This window comes from Neoarius graeffei, chromosome 6 (genome assembly GCF_027579695.1).
Source record: "Neoarius graeffei isolate fNeoGra1 chromosome 6, fNeoGra1.pri, whole genome shotgun sequence".
NCBI classification, from domain to species: domain Eukaryota; kingdom Metazoa; phylum Chordata; class Actinopteri; order Siluriformes; family Ariidae; genus Neoarius; species Neoarius graeffei.
Window position 1 is genome coordinate 40,502,720 of NC_083574.1, and position 24,505 is coordinate 40,527,224.

The 24,505-nt window shown below is 40.7% G+C and overlaps 1 protein-coding gene across 1 annotated transcript in view; it reads left to right on the forward strand.

Annotated features, from left to right (window-relative positions):
* The window catches only part of cmip (c-Maf inducing protein), a 101,296-nt gene that overhangs the window by 67,240 nt on the left and 9,551 nt on the right, over positions 1-24,505 (forward strand). The window contains exons 5-19 of the mRNA XM_060923645.1: positions 3,121-3,162; positions 6,069-6,131; positions 6,354-6,434; positions 6,521-6,624; positions 9,255-9,359; positions 10,000-10,341; positions 10,633-10,698; positions 11,240-11,266; positions 14,495-14,543; positions 16,552-16,659; positions 16,760-16,876; positions 16,970-17,110; positions 18,344-18,391; positions 21,574-21,720; positions 22,222-22,327. Coding sequence (XP_060779628.1) covers positions 3,121-3,162; positions 6,069-6,131; positions 6,354-6,434; positions 6,521-6,624; positions 9,255-9,359; positions 10,000-10,341; positions 10,633-10,698; positions 11,240-11,266; positions 14,495-14,543; positions 16,552-16,659; positions 16,760-16,876; positions 16,970-17,110; positions 18,344-18,391; positions 21,574-21,720; positions 22,222-22,327 — 1,546 coding nt within the window. The remainder of the gene's footprint in view (positions 1-3,120; positions 3,163-6,068; positions 6,132-6,353; positions 6,435-6,520; positions 6,625-9,254; positions 9,360-9,999; positions 10,342-10,632; positions 10,699-11,239; positions 11,267-14,494; positions 14,544-16,551; positions 16,660-16,759; positions 16,877-16,969; positions 17,111-18,343; positions 18,392-21,573; positions 21,721-22,221; positions 22,328-24,505) is intronic.

A 24,505-nucleotide genomic window follows, 5' to 3' on the forward strand; every position in this document is an offset into this window, starting at 1 on the left:
TCTCAAAAAAAAAAAAAAACGGGCCATTCTGTGGCTGGGAAGTTATTTAATTTGAGGGGATTCCCGAGCAAATAATGTGCATGAAATCGCTCATTTCATGCAGTCAAGCAGACAGAGGAAGTCCGTGTGCACATGTGCAGGTTCACCTGTGACCGTGCACTGATGGCTACATCATTCTGTTGCTAAACGAACAGCTGATCACACCGAGGTGCTCGCTGACCGCCGATATTTATTAGTTTGGTCCTGTGTTTCCTTTCCTTCGGATATAACATAACGTCTTTTCTTCTCGCTTTCCGTGACACTAGTCAGTCTTTCACGTTTCATTCGCACACTCGCGTCCTCCGTTTTTCCTCTCCTGTTTCAAATTTGTATCCCACAATGCCTTGGGCGAACGGAGAAAGCCCACCACGCGATGCATGACTTTATTTTTTTTATTTTATTTTTTTTTGTAAAGAAATAAACAAACTCAGACTAGCATACTTTATAAAGAAATAAACAAACACAGACTAGCATACTTTATAAAGAAATAAACAAACTCAGACTAGCGTACTTTATAAAGAAATAAACAAACTCAGACTAGCGTACTTTATAAAGAAATAAACAAACACAGACTAGCATACTTTATAAAGAAATAAACACAGACTAGCATACTTTATAAAGAAATAAACACAGACTAGCATACTTTATAAAGAAATAAACACAGACTAGCATACTTTATAAAGAAATAAACAAACACAGACTAGCATACTTTATAAAGAAATAAACAAACACAGACTAGCATACTTTATAAAGAAATAAACACAGACTAGCATACTTTATAAAGAAATAAACAAACACAGACTAGCATACTTTATAAAGAAATAAACACAGACTAGCATACTATTATAAAGAAATAAACACAGACTAGCATACTTTATAAAGAAATAAACAAACACAGACTAGCATACTTTATAAAGAAATAAACACAGACTAGCATACTTTATAAAGAAATAAACACAGACTAGCATACTTTATAAAGAAATAAACAAACACAGACTAGCATACTTTATAAAGAAATAAACACAGACTAGCATACTATTATAAAGAAATAAACAAACTCAGACTAGCATACTTTATAAAGAAATAAACAAATGTAGACTAGCGTACCCCCCCATTTTTATTCAGGTTAAATGTAGAAAATGTAAAACCAAGATGTGTGTAACAAACAATATAACAAAAAAACATACAACATTGGTGAACCAGGACATGGGACATTCAATAAGGGCTAGGGACATGATACTGGGGGGGTTATTAGAATGTGTGTGTGTGTGTGTGTCTGAGTGTGTTGGGGGGGGGGATGCATGACTTTAGTATGTTGTATTGTGTCATGGTGAAGCAGGAAAAAATATCGGCGAATTTAGGGCCACGTGGCTCTACGTTCATTAATTGTTCTATTAAAAAACCTAATAAAATTTGCAAGTCTGTGATTTAAAATTCAGTAGCTTTCAATCCACTAAACAAAAATAATTGAGTGTCGGGGAAAATTTATTTTATGACCTACACTTTAAAAATCTGAAAGGCAGTCTAGCTTCGGACAAGTCCGTTCACTGAAAGGGATGTGAAAGATGCAGGATATGAAAGACTCCTTTGTGTCTCTTAAAAGTTGCTTTCGTTTTGTGTCAACTATATCGAGATTATATCTGATTCGTCATTTTAGGAACATGTGGCACAAATAAACAAGAGCTCAGGACTTATTTTATTTTTTCCCCCCTGAGTAAAAAATATGGAGGAGTCCCTAATTATGAAGCAGCGATCACACTGAACTTGTGTTTTCTGATCGTTGTTTGGGAGCACATTTTTAAAGTAATTTAGCTTGCAACGTTACCACTGCTAATATCCTCTCCGAAACCACACCCACCAGAAAAATGATTTTGATCCATGCCATTCAAAGGTGATGTGATCAGTCTACGTGCTACGAAAAAAGGTCAGGCTGGATCTGGGGCGGAACTGAAATCAGTGAACTGAATGCAGAAGGTGGAACTTGCTTCCTTTTTGTTGTTGCTGGGGCTTTATTTAAAAAAAAAAAACTGAAATGCAAAGCACTTTATCACCAGATGGATCATTCAACAATAAATGGTGCAACATGTCACCATTTAATACTGTTTTTCTGTTGTTGTTGTGTTCTATACCAAGTATTTTGTGTTCCTATATGTTTGATTCATGCCAAGTATAAAGACCAATACTTGTGCATGCCAGTGCTCAGGTCTACAAATAAATAAATCGGTAAATATTTTCAATCAGTAAATCTGTTTCAGGATAGATTTATGATGTGCGGCGTGTTAATGAAGCACTTTTTGTAATGTAAACATTGTATAATGTAAGCTTGTGTGCACAGCTGGTTGATTTTTTTTTTTTAATAAATCCAAACATTTCTACAGATTGCAGTTAAATAGCAGTTCAACCAACATGTGTTGGATCATTTTATGCTGTTAGCTCGAAGCTGTAACGTCCACCAAACGTGCGCCCAGGTTTTCAGGGATCTCATCTCATCTCATTATCTGTAGCCGCTTTATCCTGTTCTACAGGGTCGCAGGCAAGCTGGAGCCTATCCCAGCTGACTACGGGCGAAAGGCAGGGTACACCCTGGACAAGTCGCCAGGTCATCACAGGGCTGACACATAGACACAGACAACCATTCACACTCACATTCACACCTACGGTCAATTTAGAGTCACCAGTTAACCTAACCTGCATGTCTTTGGACTGTGGGGGAAACCGGAGCACCCGGAGGAAACCCACGCGGACACGGGGAGAACATGCAAACTCCACACAGAAAGGCCCTCGCCGGCCACGGGACTCGAACCCGGACCTTCTTGCTGTGAGGCGACAGCGCTAACCACTACACCACCGTGCCGCCCCCGTTTTCGGGGATTTTATTTTTTTCCCCCTCCTTTCTGCCTGCTAGCATTTGTGATCATCTGTAATTTGTGTGTGTGTGAGATATAAAACGGCCCAGCAGTGCAGGATATTTAGTCGACTGGAAACTAGGCTTGTTGAGTGTCGAGTCATTGCACTATGGCTTTAAGCAGGAAGTAACGAGCCAGTATTCTGAGTAATCTGTTCATGTCACTTCCTTCTCAGAACACCAACCTCAGTGCCCAGGACCATGAGAGCATCATTGTGGTGAGTGGGTTTGTTGAGTTATAGTCACACACTGCTTTTAGAACTGGGATGTTTCTGAACCGTAAACTTGGTCTGGGGAAGTCCTGGAACTAAAGTCACCAGGGTCGTTATTAGGTCTTAAACTCTATGTGAAATGAGCTTTAAATAAAATCTGACTTTAAAGGGGACATGCCATACAGTTTTTTTAAAATAATTTTATATTATTCCCTTAGCTGTTTTTGTAAAGTTTGCAATTTTTTTAATTGAAAAATACAGTACCAGTCAAAAGTTTGGAAACACCTTCAAATTCGATGTTTTTCTTTATTTTAATTAACTAAAAGACACTTCGTGTCTTAAAGTAATGACTGACTGTTATTTCTCTCTACTTAGTTGAGTGGTTCTTGACAATATGGATTACTACAGTTGTTGAACAGGGCTATTTACTGTATTTTTATTATTTACTCTTGACTGGTTGATGGTGTCAAATGCATTAAGAAGGCAAGAAATTCCATTTTTGACCAGACGCACCTGTTAATTGAAAAGCATTCTGGGTGACGACCTCATGAAGCTGGTTTAGATAATGCCAATAGTGTGCAAAGCTGTTATCAAGGTAAATAGTGACGACTTGGAAGAATCTAAAAGATGAAATTTTTTTTTTTTAAACACTTTTTTGTTTACCATATACAGTGGGGCAAAAAAGTATTTAGTCAGCCACCAATTGTGCAAGGTCTCCCACTTAAAAAGATGAGAGAGGCCTGTAATTTTCATCATAGGTATACCTCAACTATGATAGACAGAATGGGGGGAAAGAATCCAGGAAATCACATTGTAGGATTTTTAATGAATTAATTGGTAAATTCCTCGGTAAAATAAGTATTTGGTCACCTACAAACAAGCAAGATTTCTGGCTCTCACAGACCTGTAACTTCTTCTTTAAGAGGCTCCTCTGTCCTCCACTTGTTACCTGTATTAATGGCACCTGTTTGAACTCGTTATCAGTATAAAAGACACCTGTCCACAACCTCAAACAGTCACACGCCAAACTCCACTATGGCCAAGACCAAAGAGCTGTCAAAGGACACCTGAAACAAAATTGTAGACCTGCACCAGGCTGGGAAGACTGAATCTGCAATAGGTAAGCAGCTTGGTGTGAAGAAATCAACTGTGGGAGCAATTATTAGAAAATGGAAGACATACAAGACCACTGATAATCTCCCTCGATCTGGGGCTCCACGCAAGATCTCACCCCGTGGGGTCAAAATGATCACAAGAACGGTGAGCAAAAATCCCAGAACCACACGGGGAGACCTAGTGAATGACCTGCAGAGAGCTGGGACCAAAGTAACAAAGGCTACCATCGGCAACAGTAGAAAAGAAAACAGTAAATCAGAAAACTGCGCACGTAAAGCCAATTGGCTGCGCGCCATTATCTGCTGCTGGCTGCACTTCACTGCACGCGCAAGGATTTCCATCAGTCCAACGTAAGTTACGTAATTGGCTTTACGTGCGCAGCTTTCTGATTTACTGTTTTCTTCTCATACTTATACTTCGTATGTTTCATGGACTGTAACTGCATTTGCTTATTTAGTAATTTTAATACAGAATTTACTTTGATGAAATTTATAATCAGACACTCCAACGCCCCCCCTAAAAAAAACAAAACTCATCGGATCTGCGCGATTCACACAAGTCCCTCAGACAGCCGTGAAAAAGGCGGCATCCGCCAAAAGGCGTGCCGTTTGCATCCATGTGTTCTACAATGTAGGGGAAAAAAAATAAAACCGTCGAATTTGAAGGTGTTTCCGAACTTTTGACTGGTACTGTACACCTTGGTTTTTTGCTATGATTTTAAATATTAACTGTGTAAACAGCTTCGCTCTGATTGGCTAACACCTTTAAACGAGAACACGATCATCAAATCCATGGATTTTTTTTTTTTTAAGCGACAGTCTTCACGTTGCTGTTTTTATGATCAGATTCAGATGCTTGTGTACGTATACATTTGAATATTCCTGAAGCTATATACATATTTACATAGCTAGTGTGCCTTGTCACATCCCTAGCATTGCGTAAGCTACCTAGCCAAGCTAACCCGATCTAGCAACGGCTAACTGCCTGACGTGATGGAAAAAGAAACTTTTGTAATGTTGGTGCTTTTGCGAGCTCATCTCCGTGCATGGTGGCTAACAAGTTTATCAAAATTGCACAACAGGGAGCTGATTATTTTATTTTTTTATTATTATTATTATTATTATTATTATTATTATTATTCCAGTACTATGGTCAATTCAGATAATGTAGCCTTGAAAACGACGTCTGTAAATTTAGCGTCATGAAGAGAATGTTAACGTTAGCTGACCGGCTAATGTTACCTGAGGGTTTTGACCGGTCATGTAAGTGAACTAAGGTTCAGTCCAAAAGGAGACATCTATTACGATATCCAATATAGCGTTGACCTTTTGAAAGTTTTGGAAATTTTGAAAGTTTTACTCGCGGTTTGCGGACTGGCGGTCGTTTCCAACCGAGTTGGCACGGCTCCATCTTCTTGATTCAGATTATTATGGGCGGTCATGTGTTCATGAGGGGTGATGCCGGTGTGGGTTTTTTTTTTTGTTTTTTTTTTTAAAAGAGAGGAGATTCTACATGAGAAGCATGTACTTCTTAACTGCCCTGATTTCTCTGCCTGTTTTCTTTCTATGGCCATTACAGACTGGGAGGCTAACAGTCCACTCTCAAAGCCCCAGTATGTCCCCAAATCACAGCAACATATTTTATTTTAAAAACAAGGGAAAAAAAAAAAACACTTTTGCCCAGCATGTCCTCCTCCTTTTAAATGAGCTGTAAATGGTAGACATACTATATAATGGGTGAAAAAAATTTTCCATATTATGTGTATGTTCAGTAATGATGCTGTTATTTGCCTGTAGGCGATCGCTCCCCTGCTGGAAAATAACCACCCTCCCCCTGACCTGTGTGAATTCTTCTGCAAGGTAACGCATACCCAGTGCAACCACTAACCAGGGCAGGAAACACTAAAACAGCTGATTGATTGTCTGCATTGGTTCTTCGGAAGTTATTTGGCTAGACTACGTGTGAAAGTTTCATTCACTGGTGACTGCACTGTGAATCAAGTACAGCACGAGTCTGTGCAGCGGCTGGTTAGCGTTAGCTAAGTGGCACTCAGCATTCAGAAGTTCTGATTCTTTCCACAGCACTGTCGCGAGCGTCCACGCTCTATGGTGGTCATTGAAGTATTCACTCCAGTGGTCCAGAGAATTCTCAAACACAACATGGTGAGTGTGTGTGTGATGACCAGCGTGCTTGCGTGTGCACACAGAGCGCTGCCGTTTTGATTTAGTAACTGCTTTTGTCTCTCCAGGATTTTGGGAAGTGTCCCAGACTGCGTCTCTTTACTCAGGAGTATATACTGGCTCTGAATGAACTGAACGCAGGCATGGAGGTTGTCAAGAAGTTCATCCACAGGTCAGTGTCGCTACTTGTGAACATGTGCACATCCTGTAAGGATGAACTGATCACCCCTACATGGCTGATGAACTCGGTCTGTTGGCACCCTTCAAAAGAATTTACAGAAATGATTGCATTAAATAAACCTACACGATGAATAAAATTTTACTAAAACAAGAAACTACCTTTTGTTTCTTCTAACAAAATCAGTGTTTTTTTGCTCTAAAACATCAAAATGAAAGGTACTTAACCTCGTGGCTGCCACCCATAATTAATTGTAATGTGCCGGGCATATAGGACAAAAATAGGTCAAAATTGGGATATTTTACGGAAGCAGAGAGGCCCTTCATATAATCCTTTTTTTTTTTTTTTTTTTTTATTCACCTTGTTATCCCGAGATAACGACATAATTAATTCAGGATGTCGAGAAAACAAAACCGTTATTCCGAGATAACGACATAATTAATTCAGGATGTCGAGAAAACAACACAACTAATTCGAGATCTCGAGAAAACAAAACCGTTATTCCGAGATCTCGAGAAAACAAAACAATTATTTCATGATCTCGAGTAAACAGCTGAGAAATGGTTCATTCAGGTGCGCCAAGAGACTTGTGATATGCTGACTTTGGGGCTATTTCTCATTCTGTATAGACGCAACTTTGGTCATTAGAATGTCTGGAATAATCAATCACCTAATAAGGCAAGTCTTCGTTGTCTGACCCACAGGGGGCGCAGCTCTGCTAGAAATCTCAGCTGTTTTCTCGAGATCATGAAATAATTTTGTTTTTTCGAGATCACGGAATAATTGTCTTGTTTTCTCGAGATCTCGAATTAATTGTGTTTTCTCGAGATCCTGAGTTAATTATGTCGTTATCTCGGAATAACGGTTTTGTTTTCTCGAGATCTCGAATTAGTTGTGTTGTTTTCTCGACATCCTGAGTTAATTATGTCATTATCTCGGAATAACGGTTTTGTTTTCTCGAGATCTCGAATTAGCTGTGTTTTCTCGACATCCTGAATTAATTATGTCGTTATCTCGGAATAACAGTTTTGTTTTCTCGAGATCTCGAATTAGCTGTGTTTTCTCGACATCCTGAGTTAATTATGTCGTTATCTCGGAATAACGGTTTTGTTTTCTTGAGATCTCGAATTAGTTGTGTTTTCTCGACATCCTGAGTTAATTATGTCGTTATCTCGGAATAACGGTTTTGTTTTCTCGAGATCTCGAATTAGCTGTGGTGTTTTCTCGACATCCTGAATTAATTATGTCGTTATCTCGGAATAACGGTTTTGTTTTCTCGAGATCTCGAATTAGCTGTGGTGTTTTCTCGACATCCTGAATTAATTATGTCGTTATCTCGGAATAACGGTTTTGTTTTCTCGAGATCTCGAATTAGCTGTGGTGTTTTCTCGACATCCTGAATTAATTATGTCTTTATCTCGGAATAACGGTTTTGTTTTCTCGAGATCTCGAATTAGCTGTGGTGTTTTCTCGACATCCTGAATTAATTATGTCGTTATCTCGGAATAACGGTTTTGTTTTCTCGAGATCTCGAATTAGTTGTGTTGTTTTCTTGACATCCTGAATTAATTATGTCGTTATCTCGGAATAACGGTTTTGTTTTCTTGAGATCTCGAATTAGCCGTGGTGTTTTCTCGACATCCTGAATTAATTATGTCGTTATCTCGGAATAACGGTTTTGTTTTCTCGAGATCTCGAATTAGCTGTGGTGTTTTCTCGACATCCTGAATTAATTATGTCGTTATCTCGGAATAACGGTTTTGTTTTCTCGAGATCTCGAATTAGCTGTGGTGTTTTCTCGAGGTCCTGAGTTAATTATGTCGTTATCTCGGGATAACAAGGTGAATAAAAAAAGATTATATGAAGGGCCTCTCGCGGCTTCCGTAATATTTTGATGATCTTTCTCTAACTTGTTCAGAACTTTTGTATAGAAAAATCACAAAAACCACTGTTGTAGAGTAAAAGTAACTGTAGTAATAAAAAACAAGACGACAGGTCTCGTCAATGAGAACCTGTCCATAAACATGAATTACTAGTATTTGAAAACACCAAGTAACTGGGTACCATTTTTACGATGGTCTTTGGCATGATCCGACCGTGAGTAGAACTCGCGATCTCCCGATCAAAAGCCAGATACACTAACCACTAGGCCAACTCGCGGTAATGTGCCACTGTGAATAAAAGTAACGCGCCACGTAAGGCGCATAAAAGGAGGTGTTTATGACGAGTAGCGTACGTCATAAGGCACAGCGGTAAAAGATTTCATGGCGTACGTGACTCGTCCAAAGGCATCGAAGGGGTTAACTAACCGTCGACGTTTTATTACCACGAGATCGTACATGTAAAAATCCCTTGTCAGTAATGATGTATAGTTTTTATTTTAGGATCAAAATGACACATGCCTATTTGTTGTTATCTTTATGTTCCAAAACACTGCCAATATTTCTACACCGTACATGTGCAAACTTTCCTATCACAGATATTTATTCACTCCTGCACACCCTGTTAGACGTGGCGTATTAATGGCTCGTTTATTGCTGGGTGCGGCTAATTCATGTCCTGGACCTTGATTTTATACAGCTGGGTTTAGTGTCGGAGCTGTAATGTGTGTGTATTTGTTTCAGCATGCATGGCCCCACTGGACAGTGTCCTCACCCTCGGGTTCTCCCCAACCTGGTGGCAGTGTGTCTGGCTGCTATTTACTCCTGCTATGAGGAGTTTATTAACAGGTGAGTCCCAGACACATGAGCCGAGCTCTGAACATTTCACTCAAAATGTCCGACTCCCCCACACGGGTATCTTGAACTTGACGAAAATTTAGTGTCGTTGCATTTCGTGTTTTTTTTTTTTTTTTTTTTTTCAGGTCTACATTTATGTATTAACAATCTGAGATCACATTTTTTTTTTTTTTTTTTTTTCCCCTTCTCTTCAGGCTTGCCTTTAATAATTACATCATCTCTCAGAGTGCTTGGGCCTCCTTCGGTGTTCCTTGTAGGAACTGTATTCAGATTTTCCATGAATTGTTAGTCACCTTTCTGTCCCGTAGGAACGAGATGTCCCAAACCGCGTCTTTGTTGTTTCCTTACCTCCCTTTCTTAATTTGCCTGTTTGAATAGTTTCCATTTCCCAGTGGGTATTTCATTGGCCTTTTGTTTGATTTGCACACGTAGACGTGTTTATGATGCCTAACGCATTACTCTTACAATCGGAGCGATTAGAAATGTTAGTCGTTTCCGCCACCGTAGTCGTATCATCTAAACGCAAGCCTGCAGGGATCGTTGCAAATGGCAGCTTCCTAAAACCCAACAAATTTTCAATGTTAAATCCTGTAAATGGAGACTAATGTCATTTTCTCTCTTTCTCCGACAGTCGCGATAACTCTCCTAGTCTAAAGGAGATCAGGAACGGTTGTCAGCAGCAGAATGAGCGGAAGCCCCCGATGCCCTTACGGTTGATGCGTCCCGATACTCCAACCGCCCTTTCACCCCCTCCTCCATCCATCGTCAACTCCAGTGAGATCCTGGTGGAACTGGAGCGCAACAACAACAACACTGCCAACACTGCGCTGCGTAAGGCACCCGCAGGGGGCGACAGTGAGCCCAGCCTTATCGAGTGCTTGCTGGTGAGCCCGGCTCTGAGCGCGCTGTCCATTCAGCTCCCCGCCCAAGCTGACCGAGTGCTCGCCTGCTTCGCGCTCATCCTCAAGATGCTGTGAGTGTCTGAGCTCTGATTATTCAGAACAGAAATAAATCCTGCATGTCCAAAAAGCATTAGTTAGTAGACTCGTTGTAAGAATTTTTTTTTTAAACACACGAGCAAATGAAGGACCAACTGCTCGTAGTTAAATTCGCGTGCTAAACTGTGGTCCACTTGAACACCTAATCCCAGCACCACTGCTCAGGTGTCGTCTCTTAATTTTGCGTCCCCTGAAAAAACGTAAAGTTTTGATTTCCTCCCGTGTACGACACTAACGTGGTGTTTCCTCTGGCCTGCTCTTTGTAGCTCCGACTACGATGACTGGAGACCAGCGCTGGCTAGCCTGCTACAGCCCATCCCATTCCCCAAAGAGTAAGTGTTGCTCTCTATTTTTTTTTTTTCCACTCTTTATTTTCCCTAGCACTACTTCTTCTTCTGTATTTTCATTTGTCTGATGCACTTGCAGAAGAATCTCTCTAGCTTAGATTCATTTTAGTTAAGTTTTAATTTCCAACGCCTGCTTCCGGAGGTGTGCGTATGCTGGGAGGGTGGGGTGGGTCTCACTTGGGGTCAAGCAGTCAGGGAGTGTGCTGACGTGGCTGAGCCGTAGCTGGGCTCTGCAGGGGGACGGTGTGGGTTGGGTCTATGGCGCCCACAGCACCTGAGAGCACGGTGTAATTGGCTCTGCCGGCCAGGGACTCATTATGTGTCTTATACAGAGCAATGATGTTGTCACAGGTGAGGGAACTCACCTGCGCTCACACGTTAACCTGAGCCTTCAGACCTCATTAAGAAAAAGGCAACAACAAGTAGACATCCCAGAGCTCATGGCAAAAACATGAACACACGCATGGATATGCTCACAGACTGATGGTTGTGTTTCTCTCTCTCTCTCTCTCTCTCTCTCTCTCAGGGCCCTTGCTCATGCCAAATTTACGAAGTAAGTGACATCACTAATATCTCTATGCACTGTTAAATAGTAGTCATCATTAGTAATAGACATACGTGTGTGTGTACACACACATCACCACTGCACTGCGGTTTAAAGTGCCATTCCACCATTGGATGTATTCTTTGGCATAAAATACAATATATTTTATGACAACATGACTAGACAGAGAAATCTTTTAGCTTCAAAATGATATCTCATCTCATCATCTGTAGCCGCTTTATCCTGTTCTACAGGGTCGCAGGCAAGCTGGAGCCTATCCCAGCTGACTACGGGCGAAAGGCGGGGTACACCCTGGACAAGTCGCCAGGTCATCACAGGGCTGACACATAGACACAGACAACCATTCACACTCACATTCACACCTACGCTCAATTTAGAGTCACCAGTTAACCTAACCTGCATGTCTTTGGACTGTGGGGGAAACCAGAGCACCCGGAGGAAACCCACGCGGACACGGGGAGAACATGCAAACTCCACACAGAAAGGCCCTCGCCGGCCACGGGGCTCGAACCCGGACCTTCTTGCTGTGAGGCGACAGCACTAACCACTACACCACCGTGCCGCCCTCAAAATGATATATCAAACATAATTTTTTGAACGACAAGTATATTAATTTTGCGACCAAAGTCATCTACCCTTTTAATTTCCGTGCGGTAGTGAAACGTGATGTCATCGGCAGGTTCCCCTTCTTGTGTACCACGTGTCGGTCTATTTTTAGACCAGGAAACCCCCAGAGTGAGAGAGTCATTTCTCCTCATATATGGGGGCCAAAAAAATTGCGAAAAATTGAGTTAATCTTTCAGTTAGCTAGATTTATTGGTATTAGCTAGATTTATTGGTATTATTTTTATCGCGTTCTATCCGCCATTGCTGATAATATGTGCCACGTCACACGTCACGTGGTACACAAGAAGGGGAACCTGCCGATGACATCACGTGCGGAAATTAAAAGGGTAGGTGACTTTGGTCGCAAAATTAATATACTTGTCGTCAAAAAATTGTTTGATATATCATTTTGAAGCTAAAAGATTTCTCTATCTAGTGATACCATTTATATATGTTGTCAAAATATATTGTATTTTATGCCAAAGAATACATCCAATGGTGGAATGGCACTTTAAGAATATTAATAAAGAGCATGTGATTATTATTATTATTATTATTATTATTATTTTTATTTTTTATTTTTTTTAATGTACTGTACCGGAGTCCATACAAACTAAAATCGGCTTCCCAGTATCACAGTTGATTATCTTCACTTAATTGAAAAAGCCACACTCGTATAGCTATATACTTTATTTTTGCACGAGCAAAAAGACAATTATGAAATAAAGGGAAAGTGGAAAGATGAATGTGCGCTGTAAATTTTTAAGACCGTGTGATAACTTGTGTGCTGAATTATGTCCAGTAGGCTTGTCATATTTTTGATTTTTTTTTCTTTCCCCCCTGCTCATGATTTAACATTTAAACAAATCGTAAAACTACGATGTTTAATAGTCCAGAGCTTAAAAAAAAAGCAAAGGAAATGAGCATTTCTACAGTTTCAGGTTTAAATGGGAACTGAAGTCATTTTTAAACTTGCTTTATTTCTTAATTAACGTGTTATTCAATTACGTTTTCGGTTTTATTAGCCTTATATCGTGACTCGTATCGGCATATTATATTGCGCTTATCGGTTTTTAGCCATGTTGAATGTAGTTCGTTTGGTCCACGGCAGGCGTCGCTTATCCGCGCGATCTTCACGAGACTTGTGCGAGACTTCAAACGTGAAGCGTCAGCGCCGCCATTTTTGAAAACTGTTTACACAGCGGCCGGATCGCCATATCACTCCAATTTAGATTAATTTAGAGATTTGCCAGCTTCATCAGTGATGGAGTGTCAGTGCTGCGCGCTGTGGCGCGTGCACCTGAAGGCGCGCCGAGTGGACTCCAGCACGCGCGCCGTGAACAAGGAACCACGTGTTTGCCTGTTTAAGGACTGCGCTGATGCATTTGCATCGTGAAGTATCACTGTACGCATTACCGAGCCTTTCTACCCGTTGTCTTGATTTCCTGTTTCGCGATCCTTGCGCCGGTTTCTCGTTCTTGTCCTCGATGTACTGTTTGCACCTCGACCGACCCTTTTGCCTGTATTCTGGTTTTGGATTGTTTGCCTGTGTATATATTCTCACTGTATATATATTCTACACTTTATTAAACTGTATACTTCTGCACATAACGCCGCCTCCCTCACGTACGTGACATGGAGATTATTCCATACGACTTCCAACCAACGTGGAGTAGAGAAGAGATGGAAAGACGACAGGATAAGGACGAGTCCGTCGCGCTGGTATTTACGTCATTACTGTCGTGCAATTAAAACGTGCCAGATCACGTAGCTGGTGGGTTTTCAAAATAATAAATACATGCATGTATTTTTGTGATGAATACATATTATACTGAGCGCATTTCCCGCATAATCCTCACTAAGGTTTCGGACAGCACGACAAAACGGCGTCCACGCTATATAGTGAGTAGGGAGCGATTTCGGACACGGGGAAAACTTCCGGCTTGATTACGTCAGCATTCGAAAGAGGGCGCGCGCATCTTTTGACGACGTTGGCAGATGTCGGTCACTTTGATTTGCGCTGTACGTTTTACTTCTGTCCTACGACGTCTCGCACAGGTCTCAGCGAATCTCGTTTACGGCCATTGCTTTGACATATGGACTGATATATTACAGAGCATATTTCAAAACACTCATAACTTGCTATAGCAGCGACAAAATAGCGATCAAAATGCATTCCGATATTTAATAAAATGAGATAAATAGAATTGTGATGATAAAAAAAATTTGCCTTCAGTTCTCCTTTAAGGAGAGTAGGGGAGGGCAGTCTAACATTATTGGATGTGCAGTATTTTCCCTGACCAAAAGCAAGGGCATCCGGTGAGTCTAGTTGAGAACATGTGAAATGGGGTGAAGGGGGCGGGGCTTCCAGGCAGCGTCTGGTAATAACTGGGAGTTCAAGACACCTGTGCAAATCTTTCAAGACGTAGATGTTGGTATTTTTTGAGCGACTCCAGTGGTGCTTTGTGGAGCTCCTGTACAGAATGCGTAATGGTGATCAGTACAGAGTAAAGGTCACTGGATATCATGGTAGTGTAAAAATGTATAGACAATTACATCTTTATATCGCACAAAACTAATGTCTATTTTATTTGTAACATGTCTTTGCAGAGAGCTGAAGTACGTTATTCAGAGGTTTGCCGAGGACCCTAGACAGGAGGTGAGTTTACTGGATTACGAGAATGTGCAACGGTTCCCTATTTAATTACTTTTTATTGCTGATATAATCTTTTTCCCAAGATTCTCTTATTTCCGAAAAACAGAGATCTAATTAATCTGGCAGCCAAGCAGTGGCGAAACGGTACTATTAGAGCTGGGACTTGAGCTCAGCCAAAACTTAGCCAGACACACCAAAAAAGCAACAGGGCAAAGGATTTTGCAAGGGATTAGCGGCAGGCAGGCTGCCAGGTCGCTCCGTTGTGTCAAGTTGTCGATGTTGATTTTAAAAGTAACCAAGTAAATTACACAGAGAAATGAATAAGTAGGAGTGAAAAAAAAGTACTGTCGTGAGCATGTGTGGAAGAAGAGTCTGGAGATGATCGTTAGCTTGACTGCGTAGATCGGTAGCACTGGCTTGACTGCTTTATTAACATTCGCGAACACTACTGATGAATGACTCGCGGTTAAGTGCGAGAAGGCCGAGGGTGATGCATTTTTGGTCCCTCCCACTATAAATCAAAATCTGATTGGTTAAATCATCACTCACTTCGTACATAAACGTACCCTGTCATGGCCTTCTGTCCCGGCAATGAAGTCCTAACCAAGGAGTGAGCCAGCTCTAAACTCTTCTCAGCCTAGAGACAACAAATTTAAAAAAAATCTCATTGCAGAACTCGATTTTAATGTTTTCAGGGCAGTAACGCTTTCATTTCTGAAGCAGATTTGATCGAAAACGAGACCAAATTAGAGCTAGACGAGAATAATTATTCGGAAAGAATGAAAGCAATTAAATATATTTGAAACGCTGATGCACTACCGTTCAAAAGTTTGGGGTCACCCAGACAATTTTGTGTTTTCCATGAAAAGTCACACTTTTATTTCCCACCATAAGTTGTAAAATGAATAGAAAATATAGTCCAGACATTTTGAGCATTTAATCGAGCCCACAAATGTGATGCTCCAGAAACTCAATCTGCTCAAAGGAAGGTCAGTTTTATAGCTTCTCTAAAGAGCTCAACTGTTTTCAGCTGTGCTAACATGATTGTACAAGGGTTTTCTAATCATCCATTAGCCTTCTGAGGCAATGAGCAAACACATTGTACCATTAGAACACTGGAGTGAGAGTTGCTGGAAATGGGCCTCTATACACCTATGGAGATATTGCACCAAAAACCTAGCCTGGGCCCGCCCATCCTAAGTGTGACGCAACACGGGGGCCTGTTGCGAGCTTAGTCTGGCCAGGCAAGCTATCTCCAGCTCTTCCAAGCTCCCGAAAAATCGGGAGCCAATCAACTTTGAGCATCTCCAACGGCCCTGGGTAGAGGCGTGTTCAAGGCAGTGACGTAGTAGAACTGCGACCGGAAGCCATAGATTGTTTACAGAATCTATGCCGGAAGCGCTTCATTCACTAGAAACATTACGAACATGGAGCAGCGGCAAGCCTTTGACACAGCGGTAGATGCTGTATTGAAAGCATTCAACGGGAAGTTCTCATTGAAAACGGAGCAAAGAGCAGCCCTGGAGGTATTTATCTTCTTCCTGTTACTCAAGCAGTTTCCGTCGCGTCACATACGTCAGAGGAAAGAGTGATGTGATTGGTTTAAGCTTCGTCACAGCCTTTTCTGGCTTCGACCAGTAGCAAACTGAGGCATTTCAGGGAGGCGGGTCAACCACGCGCTTTGGGAAACGGTTGGGCTTAATATCTTTGCCAGACCAATAGCTCGCAGAGCTTTGAAGTCGCGTTAGCCAGACTACCAAAAACCAGACATTTGCAGCTAGAATAGTCATTTACCACATTAGCAATGTATAGAGTGGATTTCTGATTAGTTTAAAGTGATCTTCATTGAAAAGAACAGTGCTTTTCTTTCAAAAATAAGGACATTTCAAAGTGACCCCAAACTTTTGAACGATAGTGTATGTTCGGGCCTTCTCTGAAAGCCTAAAAGGCCTTGACAGTTCCCCTCTGCAGCCTAGAACCTTTGACACTAAGGTCTGCGCTTGTTTTCCAGGTGCATTCCTGTTTACTGAGTGTGCGTTCTGGAAAAGATGGCTGGTTTCAGCTCTACAGTCCAGGAGGTGTGGCCTGCGATGACGATGGAGAGCTGTTTGCCAGCATGGTGTGTGTATATGTAGTCTGTGTGAGGGAGAGACTGAGACTCACCTGCTGTGTTTGCAGTACCATCCGTGTTAATAACTTGCACCTCGATGCCACTGCAGGTTCACATCCTCATGGGTTCTTGCTACAAGACGAAGAAATTCCTCCTGTCTCTGGCTGAAAACAAACTGGGCCCCTGCATGTTGCTGGCACTACGAGGGAACCAGACCATGGTGGAGGTGTGTCCTTGCGTCCATGTGTGCATGAAAACGTCAAACCGTGTTTAATATGTACAGCAAGGTCACATGGGTACGTGTGTATGTTTGGAACAGATCTTGTGCCTGATGCTGGAGTATAACATTATAGAGAACAAGGACACTCAGCTACAGATCATCTCTACCCTGGAGAGCACGCAGGTCGGCCTGCGCATGTACGAGCAGCTGTGCGATAGGCAGAGAGAGCTGAAAGAGCTGGTGCGTAAACATGTATATTCAAATAACCAGTTTATGGAAACCAATATTACCACCCCACATCACAGTAGGGTTATAATCTGTTTCCTGATAATATGCAAAGTTGCATACTGGTATGGTTGGGTTAATGCAGTGCTCTCATTTCCAGACCTTTCAGTGACCCATTTAAATGCCCCACATTCTGAACTCTCACACGCCACCTGCTGGTGAGACGCAGGAATTTAGAAAGTCTCTAAGGCCAAAAAAAAAAAAGTGTGTTTCCGGTAACATGAAATACTAAAATAAGGTCGGTAGGTAGGAAAAAGGTGGGGTTTTTTTTTTTTTCCCCTTCTTAATTTTTTTTATTTTGTTCGAAAAAATTAACACAAGTAAACATCTTACAAAATAGTATTTTGGCACAGAATCCTTTATACCACACATCATAATAAAATAAAAGTGTTTTAAATCTTTAAACGAATAAAAAAAAATATCGCGAGAGTTCGAGTTATGATCTACGGAAGTGTATTGCTGCCACACTCAAAAAAAAAAAAAATTGGCTTAGAATCAAGTAATTACGTGAAAAGATATTGTTAACAAAGTTATCACGTTTTTACAATATATTTATCATGTAATAACATAACATCACGTAATTTCATGATATTTTCATGTAATAACGTGAAAACACCTTATCAAGAAATAACGTGAAAATAACGTCCTAGGCTAGGCTACTTCCATTAAAAGCAGACAGCCTCGCCTAGCCTACTGTAGAACTTGGGTCGAGCAAAAACATGGCTGAATCCTGAATGACTTCCTATTTGTATAAATAGGGGACTACATAGGCGGCAAAACGTAGTGTTTTTCCCTGCCATGGAAGTGCACTTGTATACTGAAGAGGAAGCAATTTGCGTTACAGCCGTGAATGAGGATTCAAAATGGCGCCTCGGCTCAGTTTTCCCTTCCTCCTTCAGTATACAAGTGCGCTTCCATGTTTATGCAGGAGGGCTGATAGAAGTGGCGAAACATTTTACTTTTTATCGTTTCTTTCACAACTTGAATGCGTTGAAACAAAAAATAATGACAAACTAACGCCGCTTACACTAAAATATCAAGGGAAATTTGTAAAATAAACTTTACGGTTAGCAATTTCGACGCGGAAATTCTCGATCGGCCGGGTTACCGGAAACACACTTTTTTTTTTTTTTTTTTTTTTTTTTGGCCTAATCTCCTCTTCTCTCTTTTTCTCCTTTACTTTCATAGCAAAGAAAAGGAGGGCCTACCCGACTCACTCTGCCATCCAAGTCCACGGTTAGTGTTTTACGTTCCTGTATATCACTTTTTTTCTCCTTCCCTTAAACTCTGTGTATTTATTTATTGTGGACATTTCGGTTGTCACGTCATCGCTTATATAACTTCCTACAATTTGTGTAATTATGTAAACTAGTAACAACCACTTAAACGGTGACTTAACACTGGTAAAATATTATAACCTGCATGTCCTGGTTGTGTGCTTTTATATTTAAAATTTCTGTGTTTCTTTCTTAAAGGAGAACTGGAGGCATATGTTTTTTTTGTTTGTTTGTTTTTTTAATCAAAATTCTATTTATCTCATTTTATTAAATATCGGAATGCATTTTTGATCGCTATTTTGTCGCTGCTGTAGCAAGTTATGAGTGTTTGAAATATGCTCTGTAATATATCAGTCCACATGTCAAAGCAACGGGCGTAAACGAGATTCGCTGAGACCTGTGCGAGACGTCGTAGGACGGAAGTAAAACGTACAGCGGGAGTCAAAGCGACCGACATCTGCCAACGTCGTCAAAAGACGCGCGCGCCCTCTTTCGAATGCTGACGTAATCAAGCCGGAAGTTTTCCCCGTGTCCGAAATCGCTCCCTACTCACTATATAGTGTGGACGCCATTTTGTAGTGCTGTCCGAAACCTTAGTGAGGATTATGCGGGAAATGCGCTCAGTATAATATGTATTTATTACAAAAATACATGCATGTGTTCTGGAAAGTTTGAAAAAAGTAGGCAGGAATCGTCACTCAAACTTGTTTTTGTGCAATATTTCGTTTGGGAAACAGTTTTCAAAATGGCAGCACTGACACCTGGCTGGCACTTCACGTTTCAAAGTCTCGCACAAGTCTCGTGAAGATCGCGCGGATAAGCGACGCCTGCCGTGGACCAAACGAACTAAATTCAACACGGCTAAAAACCGAATAGGCCGATAAGTATCATATTTACTTGCCGATACGAGTCACGATATAAGGTTATTAAAATCGAAAACATCATTGAATAACACGTTAATTTAAGAAATAAAGCAAGTTTAAAAATGACTTCAGTTCCCCTTTAAAGTTGCCATAGTTAAAGAAATTTGAATGTGAATGCGCTCAAGTTAAGCATTGTTATTTTGAAATTGTATCATACCATCTGTGCCTGAAATTGAATTTTTTTGCTTTGCAAGACATCAATCTAAATTCTGAAGCTGAATTTTGTACTTAAGGATTTTGAGTCCCTTTAAGCATAATATCAGGGTAACTTGCAGGCAAAAGCAATTGAACACAGAACATCTCTCCTCTCTTTTAATACAGAGGATAACAAAATAAATGCTTTAATGATTCATTTACACAAGGTGATTAGAGATTGCACCGCTACTAATGTGAGTGAAATGTGAGGCTGGAAAGATCCCACATCTGTAGTTTCACGTGCGTGTGTGAGGGAAGAGGGCTTTTGTGTTAGACTGCGTTCGCCAAGTTGCAGCTTCTCGGTATGCTTTGCGAGTTACCCATTTTATTTTGGAAGTGAATATAAAAGTGCAACTGGATGCTTTGTTGTGGGTTTTCTTTCTTTCTTTACAATTAAATAATATTGGCTGGTGTTGAATGGTATATTAGATGTATTCCATCTAATGTACCATGAATAAAGCTGCTATTATTATTATTATTATTATAATACATGCACATTCCTTTCAGGTGTTCAGCGCGCCTTTCTCTTTCAAAATTCTCTCAATTTTCTGTATTTAATCAAGCAAACCTGGCAGCTATTTTTGTTTACAGATTGTTCTCGTTGCTCGCAAGCATGGAAGTTTTATGTCTCCGACATGTGACGTCATGTTACCTAGACAACCATGCAATATCGTAAACCATATTCAACGCTTATTCTCCATTGGGTAGAGTGACACGTAATGCACGTAGGATAAGCGATGTGCTACCAATATTGCATACTGTCAAACCAAATGAATGAAGCCCGCTAGAAGGGAATAGAATACACGTTTCTGTTCCATCGAAAAAGTGTCCTGGATGTATATTTAACAATTCCAAACATTCAGTTGCAAACCCTTAAAGCTATACCGCCTTTCAGATTTTTCAGGTGTAGGTCATAAGAATTTTCCCCAACACCCAGTTATTTTTGTTTGAAAGCTCTTGAATTCGAATCACAGACTTCCAATTTTATTCGGTTTTTTTTTTAAATATAAATAGAACAGTTAATGAATTTAAGGCCACATGGCCCTAAATTCTCTTTTTTTTTTTTTTTTTTTTTTTTCCTGCTTCACCATGACCCAATACAAGATACTGCATCATGCATGACATGTTGGGCTTTCCCTGTTCATGCAAGGCATTATGGGATACAAATTTAAAACAGGAGAGGAAAAACGAAGGGCGCGAGTGTGCGAATGAAACGTGAAAGACCGACTACGGTAACGGAAAGCGAGAAGAAAAGACGTTATGTTGGGAAGGAAAGGAAACGCAGGACCAAACTAATAAATATCGGTGGTCAGCGAGCACCTTGGGGTGATCAGCTGTTCGTTTAGCGACAGAATGATGGAACTGTCAGTGCACGGTCAAAGGTAAACCTGTAGATGGCAGTAATGCAACACTGTGGATGCCAGCTGCTGGAAAACCCAAAAGATGAAGGTAAACCTGCGCATGCGCACACGGGCTTCCTCGGTCTTCTTGACTGCGCGAAGCGAGCAATTTCATGTAGATTATTTGCTCGGGAATCCCCTCAAATTAAATAACTTCCCAGACACCGAATAGCCTGTTTGGTTTGTTTTTGAGATGTTACAGAAATAAACATGTACCACAATGACCAAACTTCAAAGGGAACTAAATTTCACGGATTTTATGAAATCAAAAGGCCGTCTCGCTTTAGTTTTATTGCTTTTGCCAAAATTGGAAAATCAGAAAAGTGTAGTTTTCAGGTGTCTAAGACATCGTTATAGCAAAAAAGGCCATATTGCTTTAAGCTTGAAACTACAGCTCCATGTTTTTGACTGCATTTTTGCAAACCACAAAATTCAATTTCAAATGCTGTGATAAATCTACAATTTAGATTTTTTTTTTCATTTAAATTAAATATTTCTAATGAGACATTTTTTTACATTTCATGATTCCTTCCAAGCACATGTACTAATATTGATTGGCAAACAGCAGCCAGGCTGCACCCTCACTCGTGTTGCATCTGACTGTGCTTGTGCCCTTTCTACAGGACGCTGATCTTGCCCGCCTGCTGAGCTCTGGCTCCTTTGGGAACCTGGAAAACTTGAGTCTGGCCTTCACCAACGTCACCAGTGCCTGTGCTGAGCAGCTCATCAAGTTGCCGTCCCTCAAACAGCTCAACCTGTGGTCCACTCAGGTAATCCTGGAGAACTGGTGCCTTCAGATAAACCACCCAGATCACTTCAGATTATAAATCAACCATTTCACTTGTACTACTCAGAGATTTTATAAACATCCTTGTTTTTCTGCTTTAATTCCTGAGTATACATTAGGCTGAAATACTTCTGGGGGGTTTTCCCAACTATACTTACCTACCATTAAGCACTGTATATACACACGTCTTGTGTATTTCCAACAATTACATGATGGATTCTTTTAAATGGCTCAGAATTCAGTTTGTATGGGTTTTATAGCATTTGGGAGCTGATTAGAAGAATAAAGGAGAGAAAAGTCAATCATAAGAGTGTGAGCCTTAATACGGTTCTACTGTATACTCTAATGATTTCTAATCATAATGAAAACCGTTCGGACAGGGCTCAAATTATTATCTCATCTGGATTTGTCTTACATTGATTGATTTTTTTTTTTTTCTTTATCTGTGCTCTATTAATTAGCCAACTAATGAATTTTCTTTCAGTTTGGAGACGCAGGGCTCCGACTGCTTTCGGAGCACCTGGCATGCCTACAGGTCCTCAACCTGTGTGAGACGCCAGTCACTGATGCTGGCCTGCTAGCCCTCAGCTGTGAGTACACACACGTTTCTCATTATCGAGATAGCGATGTACCATAAAACAAAAAATTGCAGCACAAATTTGACAGTTCGAATCGATGAAATAATAAATGAACCACGATTCTTATCAGACCGTATTGTTTGTTTTTTACTAGCTGTAATTGTGGTGTTTAGACAGCAGAGGGTGCAATAACATACAATGGGGGAATTCACATGACTTCACCATAAACGGAAGTAACACAGCTCTAAATCCTGAAACCGAAAAAGAAAAAAAAAATCTAAAATGGGAAAGAGCTGTTGTAGTCTGGCTAACGTGACTGCAAAGCTCTGCGAGCTATTGGTCTGGCCAAGATATTAAGCCCAACCGTTTCCCAAAGCGCGTGGTTGACCCGCCTCCCTGAAATGCCTCAGTTTGCTACTGGTCGAAGCCAGAAAAGGCTGTGACGAAGCTTAAACCAATCACATCACTCTTTCCTCTGACGTATGTGACGCGACGATAGGATTCTCGCTGAGCCCCATTGATTTGGCTACTAGCGGGGCTAACTGGTAGATTAAACTCTTACCGAAGCCGGTCGGGAGCAAGGCGAAAACGTCCTTCCTTTCAATAAATACCTCCAGGGCTGCTCTTTGCTCCATTTTCAATGAGAACTTCCCGTTGAATGCTTTCAATACAGCATGATTCTGTAAACAATCTATGGCTTCCGGTCGCAGTTCTACTACGTCACTGCCTTGAACACGCCTCTACCCAGGGCCGTTGGAGATGCTCAAAGTTGATTGGTTCCTGATTTTTCGGGAGCTTGGAAGAGCTGTAGATAGCTTGCCTGGCCAGACTAAGCTCGCAACAGGCCCTCGTGTTGCGTCACGCTTAGGATGGGCGGGCCCAGGCTAGAGCTGTTGTGCAGTTGACAATAGATTCAGCAGTAAATCGGAGCTCTCTTTTTACAGACTGCTGAAAGCTAAAGAAAAGAGAAGCAAGTGGAGGTATTTGTTTGATACTCCAAGCTTGACAAAGGTTTATAAATAATTATGGTTGAAACAAAAGTCTTTTTTTTTTTTTTTAATTTAACAAAAGGGATATTTAAGTATATTTTAAGAAATATTTACTTTAAAGAATAAGAAAATATAGCATTTTCTGAATTTTAATGTTCTTTTCCCCAAAAATATTGTGGGAAAATTGAATTGTGAAGCCAGGATCGCGACTGGAACTGAATCACGAATCTGGTGAATTATCACGTGCCTACTCATTATCCTTGTATGGACTGTCCACTGACATTATTAATGCAGCTAATTAACACTTTCGCTATAGTTAAATCAAACCTTATCCACAGCAATCAGAAGGAAACTTTAAAGTTTGTTGTGGATAAGGTTTGATTTAACTATAGCGAAAGTGTTAATTAGCTGCATTAATAATGTCAGTGGACAGTCCATACAAGGATAATGAGTCGACACGTGATAATTCACCAGATTCGTGATTCAGTTCCAGTCGCGATCCTGGCTTCACAATTCAATTTTCCCACAATATTTTTGGGGAAAAGAACATTAAAATTCAGAAAATGCTATATTTTCTTATTCTTTAAAGTAAATATTTCTTAAATATACTTAAATATCCCTTTAGTTAAATTTAAAAAAAAGTCCCTAAACCCCACTTTTTTCCTTGTATGAAGCAACAATCATTAGCCATATGTTGACCATGTGTTTTCGAACCACAGCTGATCTAAAAGGCCATAAATTAATGGAATATCAATAAGATAAGCTGATTTTCATGGAATCTGCTGATCTTGAACCGGAAGATCCTGAAGGGGTGCGTGATGTGACACGTGTAATAAGGATCCAGATATCGATTTCATTCCTGTGCGCAGCAGTGGTTAGACCGGTCTCAATATGGAATCACGTTTTGGAGAGAATTCTAATAGTGATTTGGATTCTTGCATGTTGGATGAAGGGGCAGAAGATTATCGAGGATATTCCGGAGTAAATGGTTATCTTTTCGAGCTCCCAAGACGAGAAATTGCCAGTTCGCTTAGTTCACAACCGTCCAACTCGCTGCCGATGGCGCACCACCAGCCAGAGAGAATTGGAAACACAGATTGGTTTGTGGATTTTTATTCTAAGCTGGCCGCTGCAAAATATAGGGAAAATATTTACATGTGCCTCAATAAATGCAGAAATATAATCTTTAAAACGTATACAC